Source organism: Musa acuminata, chromosome BXJ2-8 (genome assembly GCF_036884655.1).
Source record: "Musa acuminata AAA Group cultivar baxijiao chromosome BXJ2-8, Cavendish_Baxijiao_AAA, whole genome shotgun sequence".
Lineage (NCBI taxonomy): Eukaryota > Viridiplantae > Streptophyta > Magnoliopsida > Zingiberales > Musaceae > Musa > Musa acuminata.
Window position 1 is genome coordinate 31,916,610 of NC_088345.1, and position 17,601 is coordinate 31,934,210.

The 17,601-nt window shown below is 36.8% G+C and overlaps 1 protein-coding gene across 2 annotated transcripts; it reads right to left on the reverse strand.

Annotated features, from left to right (window-relative positions):
- Window positions 1-1,075: 1,075 nt before the first annotated feature.
- On the reverse strand, window positions 1,076-5,903 carry LOC135619372 (UBP1-associated protein 2B-like). 2 transcript variants are annotated; one of them, XM_065121313.1, is made up of 2 exons: window positions 4,526-5,903; window positions 1,076-1,454 (listed from the first exon to the last, which is right to left on the reverse strand). In XM_065121313.1, the coding sequence occupies exon 1, from the start codon at window positions 5,830-5,832 to the stop codon at window positions 4,534-4,536; it is 1,299 nt and encodes a 432-aa protein (XP_064977385.1). In that variant the 5' UTR covers window positions 5,833-5,903; the 3' UTR covers window positions 1,076-1,454; window positions 4,526-4,533. The 2 variants fall into 2 exon arrangements, with proteins under 2 accessions (XP_064977385.1, XP_064977384.1); XM_065121312.1 differs by having other exon boundaries at window positions 1,076-1,362; window positions 4,526-5,902.
- Window positions 5,904-17,601: the final 11,698 nt, after the last annotated feature.

Here is a 17,601-nt window from a genome sequence, read left to right on the forward strand (position 1 = left end):
ACCAATCATGGTCCTTGCGGATCGGATCATCCGTATAGGATAAAAAAAGAAACTCCAGATATTCGCTATCTTTCTCTTTGAATGAGATCTTAATTCCAGCTACAGTTTCATTAGATCGCTCTCTTATTTGCACCCACGGTGACCGAACCGAACCCGATCGAGGTGTTCTGAACGATCTTACGCACCGTCCAACAGAACATCAATCCGATTAAATCTAGTGATTTATAGTTCAAAGGATCAAACCACGAGTTAAAAATTATGTTTATAAAGGCAATATAATTATACGTTACGTTGAGAATATAAAACATATTCATAATACTTTTCTTTTTCTTAACATCCCTTGCTTATACGTTAAAGAGGACCCCAAAAACATCATAACATGAGCACAAAGCTACCAAATCAATACAAAAACTAATAATTCTCTGATAGTCCGATACAAATTCATTTTGATACAACATTGACCAAACAAAGTGAAGGTTAAAGAAAAGAATCCAGTTCAATTAGGAACAATAATCAGTAATGTAACAACTATAAATCACCTTATCAAAATCTGGCTAATTATTGAGGCATTCGGATTCCATTCTGAATTCCAGATTCGAGTCACCTATTTTTCAATCAGAACCCATTCAAAATCTAACTCAAATAGTTGCCCAAAACCGATTAAAAAAATCTGATAATTAAAAGAAAAAACCTGACCTATTAACGTTCCAAAAGAGAACAACTCTCTTCAATACAGTCATTCAGGAATCCACATGGTAATCAAATTATAAGTGGTGCATCCAAAATATTTTCTCAGAAGTATGAAGCATGGGATCTAAAACGTTCAGTGGCACCACATTAACATCAAGTCATTAAAAGAAACATAAAATAACAAGAATTTAAAAAAAGAAAAAGAAAAAGAAGAAACTCCATGTCCTAAGCCAGGAACTACAATATGCACGTGAGACCACTTGCATTAGCCTTACAAAAATTATCAAATTTCAAATACCAAAAATATTTTCTCAGAAAGACCAAAAAAGTCAAAAATCTAAAAGCATAAGGAATTAGAAAGAATAGTAAACATAAGAAAAGAAGATAACAAAACAAAAAGAACAAAATTAATAATATTAGCAACTGCCACCAAAATGCTTAAATACAAATGTAAACACACACATGTTTCACAGTAATGGAGCAGCATGCCAAGTGAAAAAAGTTCTTTCCCCAAGAGTTCCACTTGAGTTACTGAGCTTAGTGGAACTGGAGATGAACACACTCAAAACGCTTTTACACAAGTCCTTCCATATTAGCCTGAATAGATAGAGAAGCCTTTAACAAACACCCTCCAAGGCCCCATGCTTTCTTCTTGTACTAGCTTCCTCACATCTGCGATAAAGGTCTCCGGTATATTAACACAACTTTTTCAAGCCAACAAGTTCCCGGATGGTCATATATTTCAGTCACAGATACAGAATAAGCTGAAATACTTTAGTTTAATCACAGAACATAACAGCAATATTAAGAATTTAAGACTAAATTATGAAAACCAAATAAAGAAAGCTTTAATGATGATGACAAGAGTTAAAAATAGAAGACATCAAAAATAGAAAAATTATAGAGGTAAAATTTGGAAATGCGGGAAGAAAGGAATAAAGAAAGCAAACAACAAATATGCATTACAATTTGCATTTTGCAAATCTTAATCTTCAACCACATCCATCTTATACATAAATTCAATGAAAATCTTATGGGAACCAATTATCCGAAAGAAAATATTCCTAAATTCTCAGAGATCACATGTTTTAGGCATCTAAAACCATTTCCAAGTTGGGACATCTCTTTGGGAACCAAAGTCAACCTGCATTTTCTTTTTATACAAACTATACTGTGACTGTGGAACCATAACCATCAGGCCAGACAGCAAGCTGTATATGCCCATCTACCATAATCCCACCAGCTACTGGGCCAGACAAAATGTTCAAGTGACATGAGAATTCAGGAGCTCTTGCCCAAGACTGAGATTCATAAGATTAAAGCCCAACCAAGAGAACATAACATCTGAACATGCAATTGGCAGCCATTTTATTAAGAGTTCTTATCTACCAAGAATAGACAATGATCAAGAAGAATTCAGTCAGGGTCTAAAACATACACAAAAGTCTACATATAACTGTACAGGCCTCAACCAGATGTGACTTTGATACTGCAGAGCCTTGATTCATCTTTTTATTCCACCAATGCACCTATGAAATACTGCTTCAATTTGCCGTGTATTAAGATGACACTTTTACGATCTAATAACAGATCCTAAGTAACTAATCCTAGGTTTCTTTGTTAACCTTATATCTAACAGCAAATGCGTACTTGTTAAAAAATCATTTTTGCATCAACAACTCATGATTTTTTTTTCTGTATAAGCTTCAAATGAATCACCCATCTGCCACAACAATGACAACAATAATGATCCAATTTAAGGTCAATGACATGGATTGTTTTTTTTTTCCATCAATAAGCTTTATTGAGAATAATATCAGTGAAGCTAAGAGTAACCAAATTTTTTACATGATTTCTAATTAAGATTTCGCAGGTCTTTCTCTATCACTCCTTGCATCTTTAGTCTTAATTGACTCACCACATATAAAGGATGCACTTCCTTTAAACATCTTGTTACTAACTAAAAACAATTTTCTCTTGTTTTATCCTTAATTTAAACAACATATAATAGTTGGTGAATATACATATTCTTTATTACGTGTTTTCTAGTAACCTCACACAGGCATCTCAGCATACTCATATCAACATCTATCTAAATATCCTCATATTAGCAATACTAACTTTTTATATATGTTTTCTCATAATTGATTACTAACTTTTTGTATATGTCATTTCCTAATTGCCAAATATTTTGTTTTATAAGCTACATAACTGTCTTATAATTTCTTTTTTATTTCTTTCAAAAGAACACATAATAATTATGTAAAACTCCTGATTTCATAATTACTTAAATCATCTTGCTTCAACTCTATGAGGCGTATATTCATCATCCTCTCCTTCATAATGAATATAAATAAATCACTAGGTATTTTCTTTCATCTGCTTTAACTGCACTTGCAATTCTTTTCTTGATATAATTATACTGTACTTCATATGTTTGGCCTTAATTATAATTTGCCTAGAACCTTCAGTTTTATGTTTTTTACCCCATAAATCAAGTTTAGTATTAATTCCAAGTAACTCCCATTCATTAAAGTGAAAAGGATAAAAACTAATAACATCAAGAAGGTGAGAAAAATCTATAGCAACATTCTACCCACTATTCTGATATTATCTTGTTACCTTCATCATTAAAATGTCCCCTTCCAACTTTGCTGCTATAATTGAATTTTTCCAAACATCAACTTTTGAATTATAATCTAAAGTACACTAGCTTAAAACATGACTCGTATGACCTTGACAAAAGGTGGCAGGTTTGCCATTAGCCTATTAAACTTGTGTTATGAAATTAACTCAACTAACCACCTTTAAATTGATATAAAATAGAAAGCATGGTAGTCCAAACATGCAGTCTAATCTGATATCACAGCCTTCACATATCTGAGATAACAAACTAATGGAATAAATAATCAAGATAACTAAGTTTTAGATATTTAGAATGAAAAGGTGACAGGTAGAAGCTGATGAAAGATGGAAGAACATAAGCTGAAAAAGATAATTATTGTGGGAATAACACAGGCCTAAATACTAATATCTTCTAATCTAAAAATCCCTAAAGAATAGAATTCCACCTATCTTATCATCTATTTTAGTAGACAAAAGCTAAAATATAAAGTAAAATTTAGGTTTATCAAACATAAGACCAATTAATACAACAAATAAAAATTCTTAAAAAAAATAAAACTTAACTCCTGAACCGAGAAGCACCAAATATATGGATCAAGTTGGGTAGGTTGACATAAACAACACATGATAACCAGTTTAGCCATCATGTCATGTCAACACAAATTTGATTTTAGGATATTATGATACAACGTCAACAACCAAACAGGTCATAACTTGTTAAACATGTAGTGTCAATAGGCTGATCTAATTAAACCAATCATGGCATATCAACCTGAAATTTTTTGGTAGCTTGGTTAGGGTCATTTTTTCACACATTTAAGAATTACGAGTTTTCGTGTTCCATGTCTAGATTGACTGGAGATGACATAACCTATTGACTCGCAGAAGCTCAGAAGGCCATCCAATAAAGAAATAATATACATCCAAAACAAAGTCAGAAAATAAAATTTCATAGAGAAAGTAGCTTATCCACTGTATAAGTAAAAGCAGAATTTAATAAAAATTATACTGGTTAAGAGTGATCCTAATATCAAGAATCAAAGGTATAAGCATGAAAATTTTATAAGGAAATAAAAATGTAAATTACTTAAAATCAAAATGACTGAACAAGTGGTTGAATATGAAAAAGAGTTAGAGAAACATAACATTAAGCATTGAAAAAGAAGGGAAAATCCTTAAAAGGTATAAATCATCAAAATTAATAATATACCATATATGTCAAGGAAACCCTCCATAGGACCCGGTAGGCCTCATAGATGATGATTGACCAAGTTGCAAACCCTGATATGACTGTAATCCTTGCAGACCTGCCAATGCCTGAGATCCATAAGCACCCAGCAATGAGGGAGCTCCAGTTCCCACACCCATTCCTCCTCCTAGAGTCTGGCCCTGCGATGCAAGCAACCCTGTAGGATTAAGTGCAGCTGCAGCTGCAGGATTAAGTGCAGCTGCGGCAAATAGTGGGTTCTGCCCAAGCAGAGCACCGAAAGCTGCTGGATTCTGGTTGTACAAAGCTAGGTTCTGTGCAGCAGCCATAACCGCCAGCACAGGCTGCGGTGGCGCCGCAAGAAGAGCAGCGTTAGACATCGTATTGGGAGCAAAAACCGGTGCCTTTCCCTTCTGCCCATGCTCAGTGGCCAGCTGACAGTGCAGCTGGTGGCCCTCAAACATCTTGTATGGTTCCTCGAGCGCCCTTCGCGCCCCATCTTGCGTCTTATAGATGAAGATCGCAAACCCCCTCGACTTCCCCGTGAGCATGTCGAACCCAAAGGGTCCGGTCTCGATTTCCCCAAATTGGGAGAAGAATGCCTTGAGCTTGTTAGGGGCAGCATCGGCGTGGACATTGCTGACATACACCTTCCTCCCGGGGGTGTCCGTGCTGCTGGAAGCGGGGACGGGGCCAACGGACGCGAGCTGGCAGTAGGCGATGCGATTCTTGATCTTCTTCTGGGGCTGCTTCAGGGCCTTGACAGCGCCAGCGCGAGAGCAGAAGAGGACAAAGCCGTAGCCCTTGGCACGACCGGTGGCCTTGTCGACGACGACGTTGCATTCCTCGATGGGGCCGTAGGGCTCGAAGGCCTGGATTAGGGTCTCGCGAGTGGCGTCCCAGCCGAGGCCGTGGACGAAGACCTTGCGGTGGGAAACGTCGCGGTCGGCCATGGTGCGGATGTGGGCGAGAAGGGACGCATCGGAGGCCGCAGCGTCAAGGAGGAAGCTGATGAGCTGATCCTTGGTGTACGGCTCGAGGAGGCGGTGGATCCGATCAGGGGAGGAGAGAGCGGCGGCGGGATCGTCGTCGTCGCCGCCGACGCCACCTCCAAAGAGGACGGGATCCTCGTATTCCTGTGCGAGGTTATCGTGGGAACGCTGCGGCTGCCGCTGCCGCTGCCGCTGCGACTGTCGTTGCGTCTGCCGCTGCGGCTTTGGCTGCTGCTTCTTCTGGGGCTTGAGGCCGAGCTTGCGCTTCTTGTTGTTGCGCTTGTTGTTGCGATCCTTCGCCGCTCTCGACTTCCCCATGGAGAAGGGGAGAAGAGAAGGATTAGGCTTAGGGTTTATGAGGAGCAATCGAGAGAGGGGCACCAGACGACGGGCGACTCGGGTTTTTATTTGTGCAAGATATTCGATTCCGAGTTGACTCGACCGGGTTGGGTTTTTGGAGTTTGGAAAACTAGTTCTTCCCGCTGGCCACTCACATACACTTAATTGGAAGGTCTAATGTGAGCCCCGCTGGAAGGCCGACTGAGACAAGCGGTAGATTACATGGGTAAGAAAAGATAGAATCATAAAACATTGTGTTTTTGTGTTTCCAGATAGAACCACGTTATGACGACAAGGGGGACCGAGGAAGATGCTTGTCCGCGGAGGGACAGTAATGCTCCGAAGCTAAAATTACCCATCGGATTGGACATAAATAAGAATGTCATACGCAGGTAGATTGCACCTCGTCAAGAGAATACTATTTAGCCATTCTCAATGCTTCAAGGATGGTTGACAATTCTCCTATTTCAAGATGGTCGAATCACTTTGTTCTTTTTCGCTATTTCTGCTGGCAATTACGTGGACGCCTAGACGGATTTTTAATTTCATTGAAAAAAATTATTAGAGATTTCTTATGATAAAAGAATTAGGATAGTAAAGGGTCTATACCTCATTAATTGGAATAAGATAATAGGGGATTTGGGGATCCACAATCTTCCAATCACTAAATTTGTTCTTCAGAAACGGATGGATTTTCCAATATCAAGCTGATACTATATAGTCCAAAATTGCACATAACAAATATGATAATATATATATATATATATATATATATATATATATATATATATATATATATATGTGTGTGTGTGTGTGTATGAAACATTGCAAACAATAATAATATAAGCTAACATTGGAGATCTTTCTAAAAAGCTTTAGAGCAACTCAAGTTGGGTTACTCCTTCCAAATTGGAAATGGCAATTCTATTAATGTCACTAATGATAGGTGGCTCTTTGAAATTGCTATTTCTCTGTAACCCCTCTTAATATGCATATTTGTTAATTTTTTAGTATTGATTATTGATATACTGTTTAGGGTCAGTTACTTTACATCCCCGATCATCATAAATGGATCCGGAGATCTGATCCCTCTCGGCAATCATTGATCAACTTGGCTTTTGATTTTTTTGTGCAACTCTATTGTTTTTTCTCTTGAATCTTCTGTTAATTGAAAACTATTTTTAAAGATACCATTTATCTCTCGGGCTTTCTATTTTTCTGAAAACTCCTCTTTATAAAATTACCATGACAGAATAGTTGATTAGTTTCGGTATTTGTGCCCGAGTTGCACACTATCTCTATAGTGTTCACTTTAACAAGCGACTCATATCTTTTCTTTTTTCAATGCACTTTTATAGTGCTAATCACTTCGGTGGTCCCTTGCTAGGCTAAATTAGATATTCATTTCTAAGTGTGTTTTATTTTCCTTGACGCAATAGGCACTAGCTTAAGAAAGGAGAATAACTTTAAAAGCCACTATGACTTTAAGATCTCTAATTATATATTAGGATCCTTAAATATTTTTAAATTTTTAGAACTAGTATTGTAGGAGGATAAAAAATCTCAATACCAAAGGAATCCCCGTGAATAAAATAAATATTAATAATTATGATTTGATTCTTTTATTATTAATATCATATGTATTTTTAAGTTTTAATAAGGAAAAGCAAAGTAATATTTCTAATGTTATCATCTATTTAGAGTGTCTAAGAGATTACTTTATATGATTTCTAAAGAAGATAAAAGATAATGTATAAATTCATTGATATTTCTATGAGAGGGTGTACAAGAGGATTGTACTTGAGTGGGGATAACTCAAGGGTCTTGTAATTGATCTCACATAATAAAAAATTTTATTTACTCGATGAATGTAAGCGAAAGTTATCGAATCACATTAAATATTATATTGACTTTTTGATATATTATTTTTTTAATATAAAAGTTTTTTTTTTTTTGAGTTTTTTTCCCTTCCCAACATTACTTATACATTTTGGTTAACTCAGAAGGCTCAGAATGAGGTAGTGTTCCATGACCGTAAAAAATCTTCAAAATCCATATTCTTCCAAGTTGTTGGTGAGAAAGAGATGTTAGGATTGAGTTGGCACTAAGGGTGGGGGATGAATTAGTGCAGCGATAAAATCATCGGTTTTGAAAAATCTTCGTACGATAAAATTCTGTTGAATCTCGGATTTTGATGATAAAATCAATTGATGGGTTAATTGATCTAATCCATATTATTGAGTTAAGTTACAGGATTAACTACGATAATCAGAAAACATAAAGCAAGAATACCGGAGTCAAGTTCGATGGACGTTTAAGAGACCAAAGAATCGTCGGAGATGTTGTCGGAACCAACCGAGAAGAAATCGGGAACTTGTCGGAATTTTCGGAAGTTCGCCGAAGAGATCGTCGGAGGTTCGCGGAGATCACCGAGAAGGCTCGACTACTCGTTAAAGTCATCACAAGATCGGGAGCTTGCTGGGAGTCCGTCGGAAAGCTCGCCGGAACAAGACTCGACGTTCGCGGTTGAAAACTTGCTTAAGATGTTTTTAGTTATATAGTTCACATGTAATTAGGATTAGGATTAAGAGATAATCCTATATCCTGGTTAGGGGCCAACTGGGCCCAAAATTAGACTTGGTTTAGGCTAAATTTAAAGCCCAACCAGTGAACCGGAGGGTCTGGCGGTGGCACCGCTTGGCTGGGCGGTGGCACCGCCAGTCCACTGTCAATGTCAAACACTGACAGGCGGTGGCACCTCCTTCTTTCTTGCTGAAAATTTGGAGCCCAAATTTTGGAGCCCCAAATTTGGGCTCCAAATTTGGTGCCACTGACAGGCGGTGGCACCATTGACAAGAAGATTCAAATTTTGGAGCCCAAATTTGAATCCTCTTGAGGCCTATAAATACCCCTCAAATCTCAATTGAGATTATAACTTTTTGAGAAGCAATTGATTGAGAGAAAGGTCTTAGAAAAGTCTTAGCTAGTCTTGTTTTCAACTTGCTAGAGTGTTCACCTCCTTTTTTTTTGCTGAAAATTTGTAAGAGTGTGAACCGCTTGTAAAAAGTTGTAAGAGGAGTATTTGCCCTTCCCCTTCAAGAGATTTACTAGTGGAAGGTGGGAGCCTCATCGAAGAGGGCCTCGCAAGTGGATGTAGGTCATTTGACCGAACCACTTTAAACTCGGCATAATCTCTGGTTTGCATTTCATTACTGCTATTTACATTATTGCAAACCTTCTTATGTGCTTTATTTCCTCATTACCTTTGCTGCACAACTTTGCGAATACGCTTTCAAGTTAAGCACTTCCAAGTTCGATTTTTATCGTACGAAAGATTTGTCAAAACCGACATTTTAATCCGTTGCACTAATTCACCCTCTCTTAGTGCCGCTCCGATCCTAACAATTGGTATCAGAGCAAGGCTCACTCTCATATTTGATTTGATACCCAAGAGAGATGACTTACTCCGGCATACATGAGGGTCATTCTATCACACGTCCACCCTTGTTTAATAGGTCGGATTATACTTATTGGAAGACTCGTATGAGGATTTTCCTCATTTCCATGGATTTCGAGCTTTGGACTATTATTGAAAACGGATTTCAAAAATCTTCTCTTCCGATAAGCGAATGGAATGAATTGGAGAAGAAGGTTTTTGCTTTAAACGCAAAGGCTATGAATGCCTTGTTTTGTGCACTAGACAAAAATAAATTTAATTGTATTTCAATTTGTGATTCGGCTTTTGATATTTGGAGAACTCTTGAGGTCACTCATGAAGGCACTAACTAAGTGAAAGAGTCCAAAATCAACATCCTTGTGCACTCTTACGAACTTTTCCGAATGAAACCAAGTGAGTCCATCGGAGACATGTACACCCGGTTCACGGATGTCATCAATGGACTCAAAGCTCTTGGTAAAGATTTTACTAACTTTGAACTAGTAACTAAAATTTTAAGATCCCTCCCTAAAAGTTGGGATCCAAAAGTTACGGCCATTCAAGAGGCCAAAGACCTTAAAATATTCCCTCTTGAAGAACTTATTGGGTCTCTAATGACCTACGAAATGATATGTCAAGCTCATGACGAGCTCGAGAACCCCCTTCCAAAGAATAGGAAGGATATGACACTTACATCACAAGAAGACCACTTGAAAAGAACATCAAGTGATGAGGACAATGACAATGACATTGCACTTTTGACTCAAAAATTTAAAAAATATTTAAGAAAGAATAAATTTAAAAATAATACAAAAAATAAATTCGAACACAAGAAGGACCAAGTGATTTGCTATGAGTGCAAAAAACTGGGACACTACAAGAACGATTATCCTCAAGCCAAAAAGAGAACATCAAAGAAGAAGGCGCTCAAGGCAACGTGGGATGATTCAAGCGCGTCCGAAGAAGAGGAGTCCAACACCAAGCAAGTTGCTCATTACGCCCTAATGGCCATCGGAGAAGAGGTAACAGATTTAATTGATGCAGATTTACCTTATCATAAATTATTAAATGCCTTCCATGAGTTATTTGATGAATGTAAGACAATTAGTAGAAAATATAAATTACTAAAAAAGGAGTATGATCTAGATAAATTAAAAACTGAATATCATGATAGTTTAGCTCCATGTATAAAATGCCATGATCTAGAATCTCTCCAAAAGGAGAACTTGCTACTTAAGGATACCTTGAAGAAATTCGAGGTTGGTAGTAAGTCTTTGAACATGATCCTTACAAATAAGGGTCACGTTCCTAAAAGAAGTGGAATCGGATTTGTGAGAAGTCCTCACCAAAATCCAACCACCTTCATTAAAGGTCTTACATGTTCGGCACCAAAGCAATTGCAACTTTTGTTGCAAATATGGACATAAAACTTATAAATGTTCATTCAAGAAAATTAGTCCGAACAAACTAATTTGGGTTCCTAAAGGAACCATGATCAATTCTATGCAATATGATGAACAAGTTAAATCAGTTTTTAAGGCACCCAAAAGAAAATAGGTAACTAAAAATAATCCCTTCTTATAGAAACATACACCATCACAAGCTAGGAGCAAGAGATGGTATCTAGATAGTGGATGCTCAAGACATATGACTGGAGATCCATCTCATTTCTCTATGCTCACTAGCAAAGAAGAAGGGTACGTCACCTTCAGAGACAACAACCAAGGCAAAATCATTGGCAAGGGAACCATAGGTAACAAATTAAAATTTTCTATTGATGATGTCTTACTAGTTGATGGATTGAAACATAATCTTTTGAGTGTTAGTCAATTATTCGATAAAGATTATATCATTAGATTTGAATCAAATGTGTGTATTATTGAAAAACCAAACCATAACATAACTATGATTGCATTAAAACAAAATAATGTCTACACCATCAACCTTGATGAACTAAGTAATAAAATGTGCTTCTCCGCTTTAAATGATGATGCTTGGCTTTGGCATAGGAGACTAGGCCATGCAAGCATGAAACTAATATTTAAGATCTCATCTAGAGAATTAGTGCGAGGAATTCCAAATATAAAGTTTATTAAGGACAAAGTATACGATGCATGTCAACTAGGTAAACAAATAAAAACTAGTTTCAAACCAAAAACTTAAATTAGCACCACTAGACCATTACAATTGATTCATTTGGACTTATTTGGACCAATTGACACGACAAGTCTAGGAGGAAGCAAATATGCGTTTGTAATTGTGGATGACTATACTAGATACACTTTGACCTATTTCTTAGCTCACAAAAGTGATTGTTTCAAGTGTTTCTCTAAATTTCGTAAACTCACTCAAAACGAAAAAGGTTTCATAATTTCATCAATTCGGAGTGATCACGGTGGCGAATTTCAAAACCATGACTTTCAAAATTTTTGTGAAGTTAATGGATACAATCGCAACTTCTCTACTCCGAGGAATCCCCAATAAAAAGGAGTAGTTGAAAGAAAAAATAGAAACCTACAAGAAATGGCAAGAACGATATTAAATGAACATAGTCTACCCAAGTATTTTTGGGTCGAAGCCGTAAATACGACTTGCTACATCATGAATAGGGTCCTAATAAGACCATCCCTATCAAAAACTCTCTATGAATTATGGAATAACAAAAAACCAAATATTTCTTATTTTAAAGTTTTGGGTTGTAAATGCTTTATTTTGAATAAAAGGGATGCCTTAGGAAAATTTGATGCTAAATCCGATGAAGGCATCTTTCTTGGTTACTCTTCCGTTTTTAAGGCTTTTTGGGTTTTTAACAAAAGAACCTTAGTAATAGAAGAGTCTATTCATGTAGTTTTTAATGAAATTTCTAATTTAAAGAAAAATGATTTTGATGATGATCTTGGTTTTGATAATTTGAATTTAAATGAACCCCCTCCTCAAAATAGCAACTTGGATGCACATTCTTTCGAAATTTCCTTACCCAAGGAATGGAAGTATATAGATGCTCATCCAAAGGAGCTAATTATAGGTGATACATCAAAAGGGGTTCAAACTCGTTCCTCTTTCAAGAATTTTTGTGCTAACGCCACCATCCTTTCTCAAATCGAACCTAAATGCATTGATGAGGTCATAAAAGATGAATTTTGGGTTATTGCAATGCAAGAGGAATTGAATCAATTTGAGATGAATAAGGTATGGAAGCTTGTTCCTAGACCTAGTGACCATTTAGTCATTGGTACTAAATGGGTCTTTAGAAACAAGCAAGATGAAAATGGTATTGTGGGTAGAAACAAGGCTAGATTAGTGGCCAAAGATTTTAACCAAAAAGAAGGTATCAATTATGAAGAAATCTTCGCACCCATAGCTCGATTAGAAGCCATAAGGATGCTCCTTGCCTATGCTAGTAGTAATAACTTTAAACTATTTCAAATGGACGTCAAAAGTGCCTTCTTAAATGGTTTTATTTCGGAAGAAGTATATGTTGAACAACCTTTCGGATTTGAAAATTCTCTTCTTCCTAATCATGTATTCAAATTGATTAAGGCTCTCTATAGCTTGAAACAAGCTCCTAAAGCTTGGTATGAAAGGCTTAGTTCCTTTCTTATTTTAAATAATTTTACCAAAGGCAAGGTTGATACTACATTGTTTATCAAACATTTTGAAAATAATTTTTTTATTGTGCAAATTTATGTTGACGATATTATTTTTATCTCTTCGGATGAATCACTATATGAATCATTTGCCAAATGTATGAGTCATGAATTTGAGATGAGTTTAATGGGTGAATTAACTTTCTTTTTAGGATTACAAATCAAATAACTTAGTGATGGTATATTTCTTAACCAATCTAAATATACATTAGAATTGTTAAAACGATTTAACATGGATAATTCAAAAGCAATAAACACCCCTATGAGTACTACGACTAAGTTAGATATGGATGAAAATAGTGAAAATTTCGATCAAAAGATATATAGGGGAATGATAGGTAGTCTACTCTACCTCATCGCGACTAGACCGGATATTATGTTTAGTGTAGGACTTTACGCTAGGTTTCAATCTAATCCTAAATTATCTCATCTTAAGAGTGTTAAAAGAATATTTAGGTATAAAGGAACTCCAAATTTAGGATTGTGGTATCCAAAATCTGAAAAATTCGATTTAATAGCTTATGCAGATGCCAATTTTGGTAGATGCAGGATAGATAGAAAAAGTACATCCAGAACATGCCAATTTATAGGACATGCACTTGTTTCTTGGACTTCTAAGAAACAAAATTCAATTGCACTATCTACGACGGAAGCCGAATACATTGCTGCAAGTGCATACTGTGCACAAGTTGTTTGGATGAAAAATACATTAGAAGACTATGGAATTCGCTTCAAAAATGTTCCTATAAAATGTGATAATACTAGTGCCATATGTCTTACTAAAAATCCAATTCAGCACTCTAGAACTAAGCACATCGACGTTAGGCATCATTTCATACGCGATCATGTCCTTAACAATAATGTTGTCCTAGAATTCATTGACACAAAGCATCAATTAGCAGATGTATTTACAAAAGCTTTGAATGAAGACCAATTTGAATTCATTAGAAGGGAATTAGGTATGTTAAATTGTCCCTAAGAAAAAACTTGTTTGAATGGATTTTTCGTAAAGTTTTTCATCCTCTCTCCATTCCTCGGTGAATTTGATCCTTCTCTTTCGATTCTAAATGACACGTTAAATTACCTTATCCTATCTTGAGTCAAACACCGCTCCCATCTGATCAAGATTAATAATTTTATGATATTTTGTGAATATCAAAATTGATTTTGATGGCTTGATTATAAGTTTCAAGTTGACGATTTGAATTTGAATGAGTTTGTATTCGAATTATGATCTTGACTTATTGGAGTTACTACTTGAAATTTTTTTTAATCTCAATCTCTTCTTTGTACACCTATAATTTTTGTTATTTATAGAAAGAAGAGATTTGATAAAATGGATGAATGCTGAATTTTCCTTTAAGATGAACTCTGCGTAAATATTTTAGCATACTTAATTTTGAATGATGAATTTTTGTATGATCAATGCTGAATTACTGATGTTATAATCACAAATTATGTTCTTCAAGTCTCATTCTCTTTTTGCTGATGACAAAGGGGGAGAAGTGATGACTAAGTGATGACTTATACTATTTCGATAGCATGACTTAATAAAATTGTCTTATGCGCATCGATAACATGTCTTATATGAATTACAAAAGCTTGTGTGATATGAATGTCTTATATGCCTTACAAAATCTTTGAGAATATCGCAAGATTGATTGATCATATTAAAAGCATGCCTTATATTTATATCATGAAATTCATGTTGAAAATCTTTATCTCCTATCGTAGTAAAGATTGCCTCTTATCATTCGACTTGAAAATGATTTTCATCGAAGTTTCATATTTACTTATGCTTAATGAGAATAACCATAAGTTCAGAATAATGATAAGTTCAACGGTTAGAACTTATCGGTTTATGCTTGAATTCAATGGGATGAAATTCAAGTGTTCTATCTTCTCATAATATGGCATATAGATAGGGGGAGTTATGTTTAACTCCGTCATCAATTGATTGTCATCATCAAAAAGGGGGAGATTGTTGAATCTTGGATTTTGATGATAAAATCAATTGATGGGTTAATTGATCTAACCCATATTATTGAGTTAAGTTACAGGATTAACTACGATAACCAGAAAACATAAAGCAAGAATACTGGAGTCAAGTTCGATGGACGTTTAAGAGAACGAAGAATCGTCGGAGATGCTGCCGGAACTAACCGAGAAGAAATCGGGAACTTGTCGGAATTTTCGAAAGTTCGCCGAAGAGATCGCCGGAGGTTCGCGGAGATCACCGAGAAGGCTCGGTTACTCGTTAAAGTCATCACAAGATCGGGAGCTTGTTGGGAGTCCGTCGGAAGAAGTTCGTCGGAAAGCTCGCCGAAACAAGACTCGACATTCGCGGTTGAAAACTTGCTTAGGATGTTTTTAGTTGTGTAGTTCACATGTAATTAGGATTAGGATTAAGAGATAATCCTATATCCTGGTTAGGGGCCAATTGGGCCCAAAATTAGACTTAGTTTGGGCTAAATTTAAAGCCCAACCAGTGAACCGGAGGGTCTGGCGGTGGCACCGCCAGACTGGGCGGTTGCATCGCCTAGCACCCGAGAGCTGGGCGGTGGCACCGCCAGTCCACTATCAGTGTCAGACACTGACAGGCGGTGGCACCGCCAGCATTGGGAACCAAAGAGAATTCAAATTTTGGAGCCCAAATTTGAATCCTCTTGAGGCCTATAAATGCCCCTCAAATCTCAACTGAGATTACAACTTTTTGAGAAGCAATTGATTGAGAGAAAGGTCTTAGAAAAGTCTTAGCTAGTCTTGTTTTCAACTTGCTAGAGTGTTCACCTCCTTCTTTCTTACTGAAAATTTGTAAGAGTGTGAACCGCTTGTAAAAAGTTGTAAGAGGGGTATTTGCCCTTCCCCTTCAAGAGATTTGCTAGTGGAAGGTGGGAGCCTCATCGAAGAGGGCCTCGCAAGTGGATGTAGGTCATTTGACCAAACCACTTTAAAATTAGCATAATCTCTGGTTTGCATTTCATTACTACTATTTACATTACTGCAAACCTTCTTACGTGCTTTATTTCCTCATTACCTTTGCTGCACAACTTTGCGAATACGCTTTCAAGTTAAGCACTTCCAAGTTCGATTTTTATCGTACGAAAGATTTGTCAAAACCGACGTGTTAATCCGCTGCACTAATTCACCCCCCCCCCTCTTAGTGCCGCTCCGATCCTAACAAAATCGATCTCGGATAAAGCCTGTATATGTAATATGTTTAACTTAAAAGCATATAGAAGCATAGTGAAAGTAAAGTGGTTTGCAGTAAAGGTAAATTTCACAAAGGAAATGCAAACTAGATTTTATAGTGGTTCGGTTGTCGTTACCTGCATCCACTCCGTCGATTCCTCTTCCGTCAAGGCCACCGGCATCCACTAATGATCTTCTTTCAATAGGCGAAGATCAGCTATCCTTTTATACATTCTCTTTTTCACAAGTTTAGGAGACAACCTTTACACCCCTCTTTTACAAGATTTCCCTCACACACCTCCCTTAGAACTCTCTCTAAGCTTTTGGAGGAGAGAACTCAACTTTCTAGTAGGGTTCACAATTTCAGCATCTCAGAGTTTTGCTCATTTTACTTGCTACTCTATGCAGGAATAGCTAGGGTATTTATAGACCCAAAATGACTTCAAAACTTTGAGCCAAAATTCAAATCCCCGAGATTTTGAGGTATGGGCAGTACCACTGCCTGCACTAGGTGGTACTACCACTTGTAGCCTGACACTGGATTGTACCACTACCTAATAGAGCTCGGAGACTGAACTCTGACGGTACCATCGCTTGACAGTCTTCGATCTCTGGTGGTACCACCGCTTGACAGTCTCTTGGAGACTCTATCTGGGTGGTACCACCGCTTGATACAGTCTCGGAGACTGCCATGATGGTTCCACCTGTTGGGTCACTATTTGGGCCTTCTACTTGGCCTAATACAGCTCCAACTTGGGCCCAGTTGGCCCCTAATTGAGTTGGTCTAATTACATTCTAAACTGACTTAATTAGATTCTAAACTAACTTGATCGAGACATAATCGATTACAAGCAAATCTTATGTTATCCGACATGTCATTGGTTCTTCCGGCGCTTCGTTCGTTCTTCCAGCGCTTCATCTAATCTTTCAGCGCATCGTCCTCTCCTTCGGTGTATTGCCTAATCAGCATGTTGTCTTCTTGTAACATCCGATCTCCTTGACATAATATCCGATTTTCTTGGCCCAATGCCTGATTTCATGGACGGAAGCCTTCTGCCATCATGTGGACTGATTTCCTCCGGCCCGACATCCAATCTTTTGACATGTTTGCTCTGGCCCAACGTTCAATTCCTCCTACTTTAATCAATTTGCCTTTTCTGATCAAAGCTAGTCCTGTATCACTTAAACACATATTAGATGGCAAACACATCAATTGATTTCATTATCAAAATCTGAGATTCAATAATCTCTCTATTTTTTATGATGACAACCAATTGATGATGGAGTTAACCTTAACTCCACATATCAATATGCAATATTGATAGAACCTTGAATTCAAGTTAAAGCAATATTTCATCATTAATATATGCAACACATTATATGTATATCATTGCATTGCATGCATCATTATCACAAGTTTTGCATGCATTATCATAAATATTTCAAATCATCATGGTATCAAAATATCAAATT

Coding starts and splice junctions, on each gene's coding strand:
- LOC135619372 (XM_065121313.1), bottom strand. CDS start 5,832: ATGGGGAAGTCGAGAGCGGCGAAGGATCGCAACAACAAGCGCAACAAC.